Raw genomic sequence first — 13962 nt, 5'->3', positions numbered from 1 at the left:
ATTTTTTTTTTATAAATAAATCATGAAAAACACATACATCTTGCATGGACAATGGACACTTTTGCATTGACTGAGTTGAGGTGAAGGATGCACTTAACACTAACCAAGCAAAAAGATCACAGGACATCCTCATAAGTGCTTTTCTCCACAGTGAGCTCTAATAATCCATTAAGGGGCCATACAATGCCAGTCATTCCTCGGACTCGCTCCAACTCGCTGGAGCGTACGTAAGGAATGTGGCCTACACCCTACGTTACGCAACTTACGTACAGCTGTTTGCCACTAGTCAGGGTGGAGTTACGCTGTTTACGTAGAAATTTCCACATCCTGTTCTCAGTGGAAAATCAAGCCGACAGGCGCAGCAGCCAATCAGCGTTGAGGAGCTCCGCCGCTCGACCAATCAGAAGTTCATAATCCCGGGACTTCAGTGATCTGTTTGGCTCCTCCGTGTACTGTACCGCTCTGCGTTTTCTTGTGGAAATCTTGAGACAGGATAACAACTAAACTATAAATAGAGAGAGAGGCTACAGGTGCCAATTGTTGACGGTAAGTAACGAATGTTTAGTCGGTGTTTCCATAAAGTAAGGGGTGTAAATATACGTTTATTTGGCTGTTTTCTTCGAGATATGAAGCGCCGACAAGTTACTTCCTGCTCCGACAAGGCCGAAATCCCAATTTACATTTTAGACCAGTTTTAACTAAATGTTGTGGGCGTAAAAGTGTAACGACGTGTTAGAAGTTCTCTTGTAGTTGCCTTTTGGGGAAAAACGTTAGAGTTTATCAGATATATTACATTTATTAGTAAGATATTTATAGTTTCAGTGAGTCCATTTGACAGAGAACGGTTGACTAGACGTTACTGTTAAACATGCCACTAACCGCTACTAACCGCTACTAACCGCCTCTAACCGACACTAACTGCCGAGCTGTATTTCAACTGTACACAGCTGTAACTGTTGTAACAGCTGTAACCACTTTTCATGACAAAATAAAGATAAATCCGAGCGTTTGAAAATGTTATTTATTTTATTCTATTTATTTTATTTTATTTATGTTATTTATATTATTTATTTATTATTTATTTGCACATATATAAAACTGCACAAAATCCACTGAATGAATAAAAAACAAACAAGAAATGTGTCAGGAGAGGTCAAGAAGCCTTACAGGCTTACACAAAGGACCTCCTCCCAACCCCAGGAGAAAAAAAAAGCAATAACAAAAAACAGTATAGAAGAAAAGAAAATATATCTAAACATATCAAAAGATAATTAGACATCATGAATTAAATGTGATGATCATTTCCTTTAAAAATGTTCTAAGGATAACGAGCTCTTGATAACGTGTATTTTGGTGTTCATTATGAACGAGTGTGAGAGACTTGAGCATAATACCCATAACAACGTGCCTGTCACTCCGAATTAAAAGTGCAGACTTGAACCCACCTAGTAATGTCTTTTGTGTATCATGACCTCGCCTTTCTCTGAAGCACCAACATTAACAAGAAAAACTTGTAACTAGGAAACTTGAATGGGGAATAGGAAGCACTGCAGGGTATACTTGCAGTCAGGGTCTGAAATTTTTGACTCATTGTTTTTGTCTGCCACTTCTGAAATCTAGGTAGAATTATGGGATATATCATGTAACCTTAATAAATGACTATATTTAGTAACACTTCATTTTACAGGTCCGCAAATTTCACGGTAATTAGGTGATAATTAGCAAGTAACCTATTTGACATTTCTTTGGAATTACTGCCAAATTACCCCAATATTTACCTCAAAATTGATCGAAAATTACTTTATTATAAACATTATTTAATAATTCTATACTAAAATAGCATATAATGGTTAAAATAGGGCCCTGAGGCTTGAGAAGAAGCTGCTCACGTAAACTGGGTGGATGCTGGACTGACAAGGCTTTAGTTTTGCTTCTGCTTTAGCTCTGTCTGGCTCAGGGTTTATTTGCGTGTCTGGGTCACATGAGCATGTGTCAAATTTAGGAATGAAACTAACAATTATTATTATCAAGTACCCTGTCTATTATCTCTTGATTAATAGTCTGTTCCATATAATTGTCATAAACCCAAGGTGATGCCTTTTAAATTTCACGTTTTCTCCAACCAACAGTCCAAAACCCAAAGAGATTCACACAGAATTCACATGGTTATAAAACAGCAACAATCAAACGCAGCAAATCATCACATTTGAGAAGCTGGGACCAGTCATTGTTTGGCATTTTTGCTAGACAAATTACTTTAAATTAGGGCTGGGTAATATGACATCTATTTCTGCTAATAGATCACCGAAATGTTACACACTGTTCGTTTAATTATTTCCCAGTAGACTAATTGAAATCTCAATTATCTCAAATCTAGACTTGAAAGTATCACAGCTGTATGTTATACATGGTAATACATCTCAGTGCTGCCTTTTAGGCCCTTTATGTTGTACTGTATGTCTTTGCCTCAAATGACCCACCTCCTCTTCCCCATCAGGGTTGGGTCCCCTTACCCACAACACCCCACCATGCCACTGGTTACGAGGAATATCGAGCCACGGCATGTGTGTCGTCAGACCATCCCTCCCAACATCCGCAGTGAGCTGGAATGTGTCACCAATATCAGCTTGGCCAACATCATCCGCCAGCTCGGCAGCCTCAGTGAGTGTCTGCTGTCTGTGGTTTGGTTGGGTGTCATTATGTCGGTCAATAACAAATGGCAAATGTGTACAGTGGTGGAAGAAGTACTCAGATCTTGTACTTAAGTAAGAGTAACAGTACATCAGGGTAAAATTACTTCACTACAAGTAAAAGTCTTGCAATCAAAATAAGTACTGCAGCATTCAAACGTAAGTTTACCCATAAATACTTAAGTAGAAGTATAAAGTATTAGCAGACATTAGACATTATATTATTGAATTATAATTACGTATGCATTATTGTGTAAGCAGCATTTGATGTTTTAGCTGGTTAGAATGAGGATAATCTTAACTACTTTTAATACTGTTGTAACCTATAACCATTAATATGTAATGAATCATATTTTATAAACTGCGCAAATATGTTGTATGCAAAAACCTTGATCTTCAAAGTAACAGGTAACTAAAGCTATCAGACAAATATAGTGGAGTGAAAAGACAATATTTGCCTCTGAGAAAAATAAAATAGAAGTGCTCATTATGCATGAATGGTAAAACTTTATTTGAATGTAGTTGTGAATATGCATTTATTGTGCATGTGTGTGAGACAAATATTTTTATCGAGTAAAATCCTAACCTACGTGTGTGTGTGTGTGTGTGTGTGTGTGTAGGCAAATATGCAGAGGATGTGTTCGGGGAGCTGTTTCTCCAGGCTGGAGCATTTGCAATCAGAGTAAATACACTGGGAGAAAGAGTGGATCAGCTGCAGGTTAAAGTCACCCAGCTGGACCCCAAAGAAGAGGAGGGTAAGTACTCCCAAATGTTACTGTTACTATCTTAGTATATGGTAGGGGTGGAGCAAAAAATTGATTCACGTACTGTATATATCGCAAATTGTTTTTACGATTTTGAAATAGATTTCTTTTTAAATGCCAGAATCGATATATTTGCTTCGTTTGAGTCTATACGGAGGTAGAAAGAAATGACTGTTTTATTGTTGTAGTCTGAGTAATGTGACGTCATAAACACAACACATACAGTTAAGTATGGAAACGGATTGCAGAAAAAGTGCTGCTCTTCTGCTTCTTCTTCTTCTGCTTCTTCTTCTTCTGCTTCTTGTTCTTCTTCTTAAAAATAGGTGTATCGCCCTAGTATACAATATGGGTAGTTCAATATTTTGAATACGGTTAAATATAACATAAAATGTAATATTTTCAGTTTATTTTCAAACCGGTTTTACACTGACTCACAAAACATTCCCATTAAAATATCCTCTTTCTCTATTTCATATGTCTGTTTCTCTCTCAGTCTCTCTGCAGGCCATCACTACCCGTAAGGCTTTCCGCAGCAGTCTGACCCAGGACCAGCAGCTGTTCACCAGGCCGTCTCTGCCAATGCCTGTACAGGACACCTACGTAACCTGTAATCCGCCCCCACCACTCAACTACCTCAGCAAATACCGGTAGGGCTCAGCAGACACAAAGATCACACCTCCATGTTCATTCACTGGAGCATAACGTGCATGAATATTAAGAACACGTGCATGCACATGCGCACACATGTGCATGCACGTGTATGTTATATTTTTGTAATGCCTATGCATTATTTAATCAGCTCCCTGATGTAGCTGCATCAAAGAGTGGGTGGAATATAATTTTGTGTATTTGTTTCAATGAGGTTCAGTCCCCAATAGAAGCTGGGCAAATTAAAATTTTTATGATACTAAATATCAGTGGTGGAAGAAGTACTCAGATCTTTTACTTAAATGAAAGTAGCAATATAATAGTGTAGAAACACTCAAGTAAAGTACATAAGTAAAAGTCCTGAATTCAAAATTGTACTTAAAGTACAAAAATATTAACATCAAAATATATTTAAGGTACCAAAAAATACTCATTATGCAGAATGGCCCATTTCAGAATACTATATATTATATAATGGAATTATGATTATTGATGCTTTAAAATGTGCATTAGTTTAATGTTGAAACTGGTAAAGGTGGAGCTTATTTTTTAATATATACTCTGCCAAGTAGCTTGTGTATTTCCCCAATGGATCAATAAAGTCCTATATTTATCCACTGTCATACATCATAATTTATTTGTTGATAATATGTATCATTGATCTGAATCTGCAAAGTAACTAAAGTTATAACATACATTTAGTGTGGAGTAAGAAGTACAATATTTGCCTCTGAGGTGTAGTGGAGTAGAAGTATAAAGTAGCAGAAAATTTAAATACTCAAGTAAAGTACAAGTACCTTAAAATTGAACTTAAGTACAGTACTTAAGTAAATATACTTAGTTACTTTCCACCACTGCTAAATATCACTGAAATGTCAAATTTGCTGTGATGTTTATCCTGTTTCTTGGGAGACGTGTAGCTCACCTTTGCAAGGTTCTTGAAATTCATCATGCTGATGCGGTACTGTTTGCTGTTGTTTATTAGTGTGTCAACATGTGAAAGAGACATTTATTTTGATCCCCTTATTTTTAGGCAGTTTTTGATTTGTTTTGTTGACAATATTTGTAACCAACAAGCATACATAATGACATAATGATCATACTAAACTCAGACTTAATGGCAAAAGAGACTGGATAATTTCTATTAAATATAAATGTCTCTGCTTGTAACTATACTGAATCAAAGCAGCACTGAAGAAATTCTGTGGGGAAAAAAACAACCATATGTGTCACAACCCAGTTGACACGTATCCTTGAGATCTTGAATATTAATTATGCAAGAGGCATGACATGTCATCGGAAGTATGATTAATTAGAAGCCAGAGCAGAAGGGGACTGGTAGAGGGTATAATCAGTAACCACAGCAGTGGCATCAATGTTAAGCAGAGTGAGAGTGTAAGCTTGTCCAATTATGTTACAAAGACTCTCTCTGTGACTAGTTAGAATGTGAAAGCGCTATTAATTTGACAGATCTTTACAGAATATGGAAAAAAAATTCACTTTACTGCATACGAGGTAGTATGTGACAACAGAAAATGTTCTATTTCTTTTGTTGAACTAAAAAGGGGAAGTGTTATTATGGCTGGTTATTATATTGGCAGATAAAGATCTGTGACTCAGCTGACACTTTATGTTATTTATGTATGTGAACACAGGATAACTGAGACCCAAATGTAATTTTAATGTTTGTAAAATGGTTGTCTACAGGGACGATGGGAAGGAGGCCCTGAAGTTTTACACTGATCCCTCCTACTTCTTTGAGCTGTGGAAGGAGAAGATGCTGCAGGACACCAAGGACATCATGAAGGAGAGACGCAAGCACAGGGTGAGACTCATAAACACGCTTATACACACAACACAAGTAACATGACAGTCATCGTGTTGGAACAAGTGGACATTATTGGTAACGTGACTCTTGTTTACTCTTTCGTTTCTGAGTAGAAGGAGAAGAAAGACCATCTGAACCAACGGACGCTCAATCCACGAAAGATCAAGACCAGGAAGGATGAATGGGAACGCCGTAAGATGGGAGAGGAGTTTATGGTGCCAAAGAATGATTTGATGTAAGTTGAGAGGTTGTGTGAAGTTAGGTGGAAGTCTGCAGTTTGGTGGGGTGTGTATTTGTTATGTTCATCCACAGGCCTAAGAGGCTTTTGAATGCATTTCAGCAATAAGTAAGAAATAATTACTTGATGAATTCATTATTTCTCTCTCTTGTTAAAGCTGCTGTTGGTAACTTTGGTAAAAGTTAAACATATAAAATGGTCACTATATCCTGACAGTTGCGCATGAGACAGGTAATCTGAAAAAAATCATGTGCCTCTGCCTTCTCCAAGTGCTCCTAATGGCATTTGCAAGATTCCAACGTGCCCGGACAGAAAAACAAACCAATCAGAGACGAGCAGTCTCTAAAGAAGCTGTCAATCACTGCTCGCAAAAGTTGTGAACTCCGGTCAAACTAGGCAGCGCTGATCAAACCTGAATCAATGTTCTGATACTGTAATGCCTATTTCTAATGTTTTCCAAAACATCTTGTAGTTTACTGTTTAGCTGTAAAATGAGAAAGTTTGCTCCGGCTGGTGGGCGGTGCTTGGTATTTCCTCAACTGATCTCAACATGGCTGCCGGGTCACAAGCTTTCTCATTTTACAGCTAAACAGTACACTACAAGATGTTTCTGAAAACATTTGAGGTGAGAAATAGGCATTACAGTAACAGAGTATTGATTCATATTTGATCAGTGCTTCCTAGTTTGATCGGACTTCGCGAGTTTCGTGAGCAGTGATTGACAGCTGTGTCAGAGACTGCTCAGCTCTGATTGGTTGTTTTCCGTTGGGCGCGGTGAAATCTTGCAGATGCCATTAGAAGCACTAAGAGGAGGCAGAGGAACATGATTTTTTCAGATTACCCGTCTCATGCGCTACTGTCAGGACATAGTGACCGTTTTATAAAAATTACTTTTTATCATACATTCTCAAAGTTACTAACTGCAGCATTAAGGTACTAAAAGTACAGAATTGTCACTCTCATGGTAAATTCCACTCCCCCCTATCTTATCAACCAATCTGTACACAGTGGTATGGGTGGTATGTCCTGTCTGAAAATGTTCTCAGGGGGTTGGGTGTAGAACTGTTTGTCATTGACAAATTGCTGTTAACACATGCATGAGTCACAGCAGACCATACTGAGTGTTTTTCTGCTGTATGTTATTTATTCTTCAGTGTGGTGTTTTAATTAAATGAATAGAAAAATTAAAGAATATAGAAATGAAAAAAAACATTTTCATTCACATATCTTGAGGTCAGAGGTGAAGGGACCCCTGTGAAAATCAGCAATGCCAGTTTTTCCTCACATGGTTTGTACCAAAGGATTCCTCAAGTTTTCTAGTTTGATACCAGTATCTTCACTCTAGCTTTAAAGCCTGCTACAACCTCAAACCAAAGAAATTAGTGGCGTTAAAACGAATTTGTGTTAACATGTTATTATCGCGTTAACTTTGACAGCTCTAAACATAATAAGAAGCACATAAACAACAATCTGTTTTAAAAGTGATTTACCATTTCCCGGCTTGTTTGTAACTCCAAGCCAGGCCTGATGAGGAAACAGCTCTTAAACTTAAACTGAAGGTCAAGCCAATCTTTAACTGCTGTGTAAGTGACTACACTCTGTGCTCTTTAAATAGCTGCGTGAACCAGTCACCACAAGTGTCAACATCACTATTTGTGTCTGCAGTTTAAATGCATTTGTGATAATCCTAAACAAATAAGCAAAAAGTGCATGACCCACAACTGGCAATTAGGTCTGCAGATGCTGTTATTACCAAAGGTCATTTGCATGTCAAGGTTTCAGAGAATAAATACAACATACTTTATTTTGGGCTGATAGTGATGTGTTAAATTTGTTTTAAGGAATTCTTCTGAGGGTCTGAATGGCAGTATTGGATCTGGAGATGGCTTCAATTCTGAAGGCCTCGAGATGAGCACCGGCTCCTACGCTTATGACCCCAGCTCCCCTCTCTCTCCGCCTGGCACTGATGACTTCCTGCCTCCTCCACCTCCAGACATGGCGTAAGTAGCAACTTGCATATAAGCCCACACACGCTGCCGCCCCTGCCAACATGTGCTTAACGTACAGCTACATGTGTACTGTAGAGCTGCACTGCAATCCTCTCAAAATTATAGGGTTCAACAATAGATTATAAACCTACTGTTCACTTTCAGCCTCTTTAATGAGCATGAGCTGCTGCGATTGCAGCTGCAAAGAAATTGAAGGTTGTTTGGAGGCAAATGAAGGGTCCATTTTGTCATATAACTTCTCCTCATCTCTAACTTCCACTCTGTCAATTGCAGGTATAATGACGGAGGGTATGGAGCACCAGCCGGGAAGCGTGTCAGCATTCTGAGTCCAAGCCACCCACCTCCTGCTCCCCCCATGGCCTCTCCCCCTCCCAACTCTCGTCCCAACCTCTCCCCTCCCCCTGCACCTCCTCCCCCTCCTCCATCCTCTGGCTTTGGGGTCCCCCCACCTCCCCCTGGCTTCAACGCCCCACCTTCCCCTCCTCCGCTCTCCTCCTCTCCCACCGCCTATCCCTCCCCACCTGCTCCCCCTCCTCCACCTTCTATGTCCAATGTTCCTCCTCCTCCACCACCCATGCTTATGGGTGGTGGTGTACCACCACCTCCTCCTCCTCCTCCACCTCCCCCCGGCCCTCCTCCGCCATCATTTAACCACTCTGCTCCCTCTGGTGGGGCGCCAACCAGCTCTGCTCCCAAACCTGAACCAGAGCCCGCCGCTGATGCTCGCAGTGACCTGCTGCAGGCCATCCGACAAGGTAAGACACTACGGGAAACGGATCCATAGAAAATGGATTTATTTGACCGTTTAAGATACTCGATACTTTTCAGATTATGATTTAGAAAACCTCTAATGAGCATATAAAATACAATACATTTTTATGCAGTACCCTACACGAAATAGCTAACATCGGCTCTACTTCAACCGGCACAACATTAAATTGCCACTCACACATTAAAGGGTAACTTTGGTATTTTTCAACCTGGACCCTATTTTTCCATGTTTTTGTGTCTAAGTGACTAATGAGGACAACGCTTTTTTGAAATTAATAATAATAAATTTTATTTAGTGGCGCCTTTCTGGACACCCAAGGACACCTTACAAAAATCAGTTAAAACGTTGACAGATAAAACAATCTAAAAACAACAGGACATGACAGAAACATATTTGTACAGACGCATATGATGGGTGATGATGAGTTCTAGAGAGAGTAGGCCAGTTTAAACAGGTGGGTTTTCAGGAGGGATTTGAATGATGTGATATTGTCAGACTGCCGGATGTGTGGGGGGAGTGAGTTCCATAACCTGGGAGCAGAGCAGCTGAATGCCCTGGCTCCCATGGTGCTGAGGCGTGAGGTGGGGGTGGTCAGAAGTCCGGCTGATGATGAGCGGAGGGAACGAGAGGGAGTGTACTCCTGGAGGAGGTCTGTGAGGTAGGTGGGGGCGAGGTTATGGAGAGCTTTGTAGGTGAGCAGAAGGTTTTTGTAATCGATCCGGGATTTAACAGGGAGCCAGTGCAGCTGGATGAGGATGGGGGTGATGTGGTCGGAGGACTTGGTGCGAGTGATGATCCGGGCGGCAGAGTTCTGAATGATTTGGAGTCTGTTGAGTAATTTGATGGGAATGCCAGAGAGGACGGCGTTGCAATAGTCGATCCGGGATGTAACAAATGAGTGAACCAGGATTTCAGTGCTGGAGTGGGACAGGGATGGGCGGAGTCTAGAGATGTTGCGGAGGTGGAAGAAGGCAGTCCGGGTGATGTTTTTTATGTGGGATGAAAAAGAGAGTGTGCTGTCCAGGGTGACCCCAAGACTCTTGACATGGGTGGAGAACGGTACTGGGAAGCCATCAATGGTGATGTTTTGAGCAGTGGTGTGTTGAGTTTTGGAGATGTTGTTCTTGGAGCCGATGAGCAGGTCCTCGGTTTTATGGCTGTTGAGTTTTAAAAAGTTCCTGCTCATCCAGCTCCTGATGTGTTGAAGGCAGGTGGTGAGGGAGGCGGGTGGCAGGGCTGCAGTGGGTGCAGTTGAAATGTAGACCTGTGTGTCATCGGCATAACAGTGGAATCGGACATTGTGATGACGGAGGATAGTGCCAAGGGGAAGGAGGTAAATGATAAACAGGAGTGGACCCAATACTGACCCCTGGGGGACACCCAGTGAAACAGCGGAGCACCTTGACCTGTGATTACCCAGTTTCACAAATTGTAGTCTGTCGGTGAGGTATGAGGAGAACCATGTGAGTGCAACACCGGTGATACCAATATCAGTCAGACGTGTGATGAGTAGTGGGTGGGAGATGGTGTCAAAGGCAGCAGTGAGGTCGAGGAGGATGAGGATGGTGAGCAGTCCAGAGTCAGCTGCACGGAGGAGGTCGTTGGTGATTTTGACCAAGGCTGTTTCAGTACTGTGTTTGGGGCGGAAACCAGATTGGAAGGGTTCATGGAGGTTGTTTGAGTTGAGGTGGGACTGAAGTTGGGCGGCGACCACTCTCTCAAGGGTTTTGGAGATGAAGGTGAGGTTGGAGATGGGCCTGTAGTTGTTCAGATCAGCTGGGTCAGCACCGGGTTTTTTGAGGGTTGGTGTAATTGCAGCAGTTTTGAGGGTGGGGGGTACAATACCAGTGGTGAGGGAGGAGTTAATGATTCTTGTGATCATGGGGGAGATGGAGGGCAGACAGGCTTTGACGAGGATGGTGGGGAGGGGATCGAGCTGACAGGTGGTGGGTTTGGCTTTATGAATGAGCTCAGTGATGGTTAATTCCGTTGTGGGTGTGAAGTTAGAGAGGGTGCTGATGAGTGGTTGGCAGGAGGTAACCATCCAGGGTGGGTCACATGGGGAGGTGCAGGATGAGGCCAGCTGTTGGTGGATGGTGTTGATTTTGTTTTCAAAGAATTCCAGAAAGGCAGTGCAGTGATCAGTGGAGGTATTTTGGGGGAGGGTTCTCGGAGGCTGAAGAAGGTGGTTTACTGTTGAAATTGGTCCAGTATTGAGGGAGAACGCTGCAGCCGCCAAACAAGCTGTAATATAATCATCTGGGGCAACCTGGCACCGTCAGTTTACGTCCACTAAAAGTGCTTGTTTTGCCACGGACAGGCTCTTATTGTTATTATAAGTGTCTGACAACATTATGGAAAGGACCCTACAGAGGAATGAAACGTTTTCTTTAGTTTTCGCTTGATTGGGTCTGTTTGTTATTGTGTGTCTCACTCGGAGAAGCGTGACATTGAAAATCTTTCAGATAACACTAAGCTACACTTTTTGTACTCCAACACAACAACCTCTGACTAACAGCAGTGTCCTGTGGCACTCCTCTCTCCACTATCACTAACGTTTCCACTGTTGTCTCTTCCGGCAACAAGTCACATGACACAATGACAAAATGGGAAATGAAAGGTTAGAAAAACTTTTAATTTCTCTGTAGGGTCCTTTCCATAATGTTGTCAGACACTTATAATAACAATCACAGCCTGTCAGTGGCAAAAACAAGCACTTTTAGTGAATGTAAACTGATGGTGCCAGGTTGCCCCAAATGATTACATTACAGCTTGTTTAGCGGCTGGCGGCTGCATCGTTCTCCCGCAATACTGGATCAAAAATGTCAAAAGTTGTTGTCCCCATTAGTCACTTAGACACAAAAACATGGGAAAATTGGGTTCAGGTAAAAAAATACAGAAGTTATTCTTTAAACCATCGGTAATGCTTATTCAATAATATAATGTTTAATATAAAACTGATGATGCATTATGAGTACCTCTTTTTGTGATGCCCCGTTGCCTTTTCTTGTGAACAGATTAAGTTATATTTACAATCAGTGTTTGTGACCAAAACACATTGTGTGTATCCTTGAGGCCCAAGAAACTTGTTAAATGTTTTTCCTGTCTCAAAAAACACTTGCAAAGCGGCCTTTTAAAAATAATTGAAATCCTACATGGTTTACACGTTCTTCTTCCTGACCTTTTGAAGGCACATACTATGTTTTTTTTTGTCCGAACGGGCACACGCTCCGGACGGGCACACGTTCCAAACGGGGACGCGCCCTGAACGGCTACGCCCCAAACGGGGACGTGCCCCAAACGAGCACAGCACTAGTACAAACAAAACAGGGACCCACTCTAAAACTTTACTCGATAGTGCTATTAGTGGCTAAAAACTCCACAAGGTATCTAAAGTACATTTTGCTAATAATAATTATCTCCTTTTGACTAAGTAAACACTCAATGCAGAGCTTTTACCTAAATATAAGGGAACTGATTACATTTTCCACCACTGGTTAGGTAAGAAATATACCTTTTTAAATAACCATAAATTATAGCTTTTATTGCAAACAAATTTGTCCTCCAATTAGTGTACATAAAAAATTTGAAAGATTAAAAGCGATCAATCATTTGCTGTTGTCAGGCACACACACACTCACTGTGACTATCCTCACAAACTCTCTTTTAGGTTTCAACCTGCGTAAGACGGAGGAACAGCGGGAGCAGGAGAAGAGGGATCACTTTGGCAACGACGTGGCCGCCATCCTGTCCCGTCGTATCGCTGTAGAGTGCAGCGACAGCGAAGATGACTCCTCAGAGTTTGACGATGAAGAGTGGTCCGAGTGATCCTCATCCCTTTTCACCTTCACTACCACCTCCCTATCTTTCTTCAGCCTCAGACAAGTGACCTATTACAAATCACATTCCTTGAACCATTTATTCCTATTTATCCAAAATTATTCCGATCACAGGTGCAAAAGTCCAAAGATTGAGTGTGAGTGTGCCTGGTTGTGTCCCCATTTATCCATTGCTTTCATTGGATGACACAGCGCTGTTATTGATGCGAGTGTTATGTGACGTGATGCACGTCTCTCTGCTGAGTCTGTGCGTAAACGCATCACCTCTGTCTTTATCTGAGTGTCAGGTGCCCTCTGCTGTAGGCTATTTGCCTGATTTTATCTGCTTTAGTATATTATGGCAAAGGATAATAGAGAGGGAGCACAGTATCTGTCTTTACTCAGTGCAAAGACACAAAGTGTTGACGTCAAAACGTTCTCGCTCACTCAGATTATATAATATAGGTGTAAAGTTTATATAACATATTGAATCGTATCTACTAAAGATAATTAATGCAATCCTTTTTATATCCCCTTAAAGCAGTTTTTTTTTTATCACTTTTCCTTTCCTCACTTTTGTATTCAGTCTTCTTCCTGCCTGTGGTTGTCATGGGAACAGTTCACTTGTGGATGAGACATGGTTGTAAACAAATTCATGAATTAATTATTCAGTGTGATAGGGGAAGCACTGGCTCATGGCAGACACCTGGGGTGTTTGATGAGACACACCATGCTGAACATATGCAGACATTTAACACAAATATGATTTGTTTTGTCTGTGTTTCAGCTCTGTTACGCATTTTCTCTTGAACTTTTCTGTGAATCCACTCGGCTCTGATGCTTTAATCCCTGTGCTTTGTGTAGAGCTGCCTGATAAGTGCCTTTTTTATACTGCATGTCAGTGTCAGTGCAGGTTTATTTTGTTTATCCACGCTGCTCACTGATTGGCTTCTTCCAAAACTATTATCAGCTGCTGTTGATGAGTTAAATGTAGAACTGACTGATGTTTAGTGTGGACCACATATTTCTCAAGTGCCTTATTATTTTAAATCACACAGCATGCTTTGCCAAAGCTTCTCCTGCCTAAAATTTCCAAATGATTATTTCAATAAAGATATCCTTAATTACAGTGATTGTTCAGATGTCTTTTCTGTGATAATGAATAGTGTGTATGCTGTGAGATGTTGAATAACAA

The 13962-nt window shown here is 41.1% G+C and overlaps 1 protein-coding gene across 1 annotated transcript; it reads left to right on the top strand.

Annotated features, from left to right (window-relative positions):
* Nucleotides 1-396: 396 nt before the first annotated feature.
* Nucleotides 397-13896, top strand: wasf2 (WASP family member 2). Its single transcript, XM_074613269.1, has 9 exons — nucleotides 397-546; nucleotides 2498-2661; nucleotides 3311-3445; nucleotides 3948-4101; nucleotides 5810-5927; nucleotides 6044-6165; nucleotides 8010-8168; nucleotides 8451-8932; nucleotides 12620-13896. The coding sequence occupies exons 2-9, from the start codon at nucleotides 2529-2531 to the stop codon at nucleotides 12775-12777; spliced, it is 1461 nt and encodes a 486-aa protein (XP_074469370.1). The 5' UTR covers nucleotides 397-546; nucleotides 2498-2528; the 3' UTR covers nucleotides 12778-13896.
* The last annotated feature ends 66 nt before the right edge of the window (nucleotides 13897-13962 follow it).

The sequence above is a fragment of the Sebastes fasciatus genome, chromosome 17, assembly GCF_043250625.1.
Source record: "Sebastes fasciatus isolate fSebFas1 chromosome 17, fSebFas1.pri, whole genome shotgun sequence".
Lineage (NCBI taxonomy): Eukaryota > Metazoa > Chordata > Actinopteri > Perciformes > Sebastidae > Sebastes > Sebastes fasciatus.
This window is presented reverse-complemented; position numbering and strand designations above follow the sequence as displayed.

Coding starts and splice junctions, on each gene's coding strand:
- wasf2 (XM_074613269.1), top strand. CDS start 2,529: ATGCCACTGGTTACGAGGAATATCGAGCCACGGCATGTGTGTCGTCAG. Junction 4,102..5,809: donor AACTACCTCAGCAAATACCG/GTAGGGCTCAGC, acceptor GGTTGTCTACAG/GGACGATGGGAAGGAGGCCC. Junction 6,166..8,009: donor GTGCCAAAGAATGATTTGAT/GTAAGTTGAGAG, acceptor ATTTGTTTTAAG/GAATTCTTCTGAGGGTCTGA.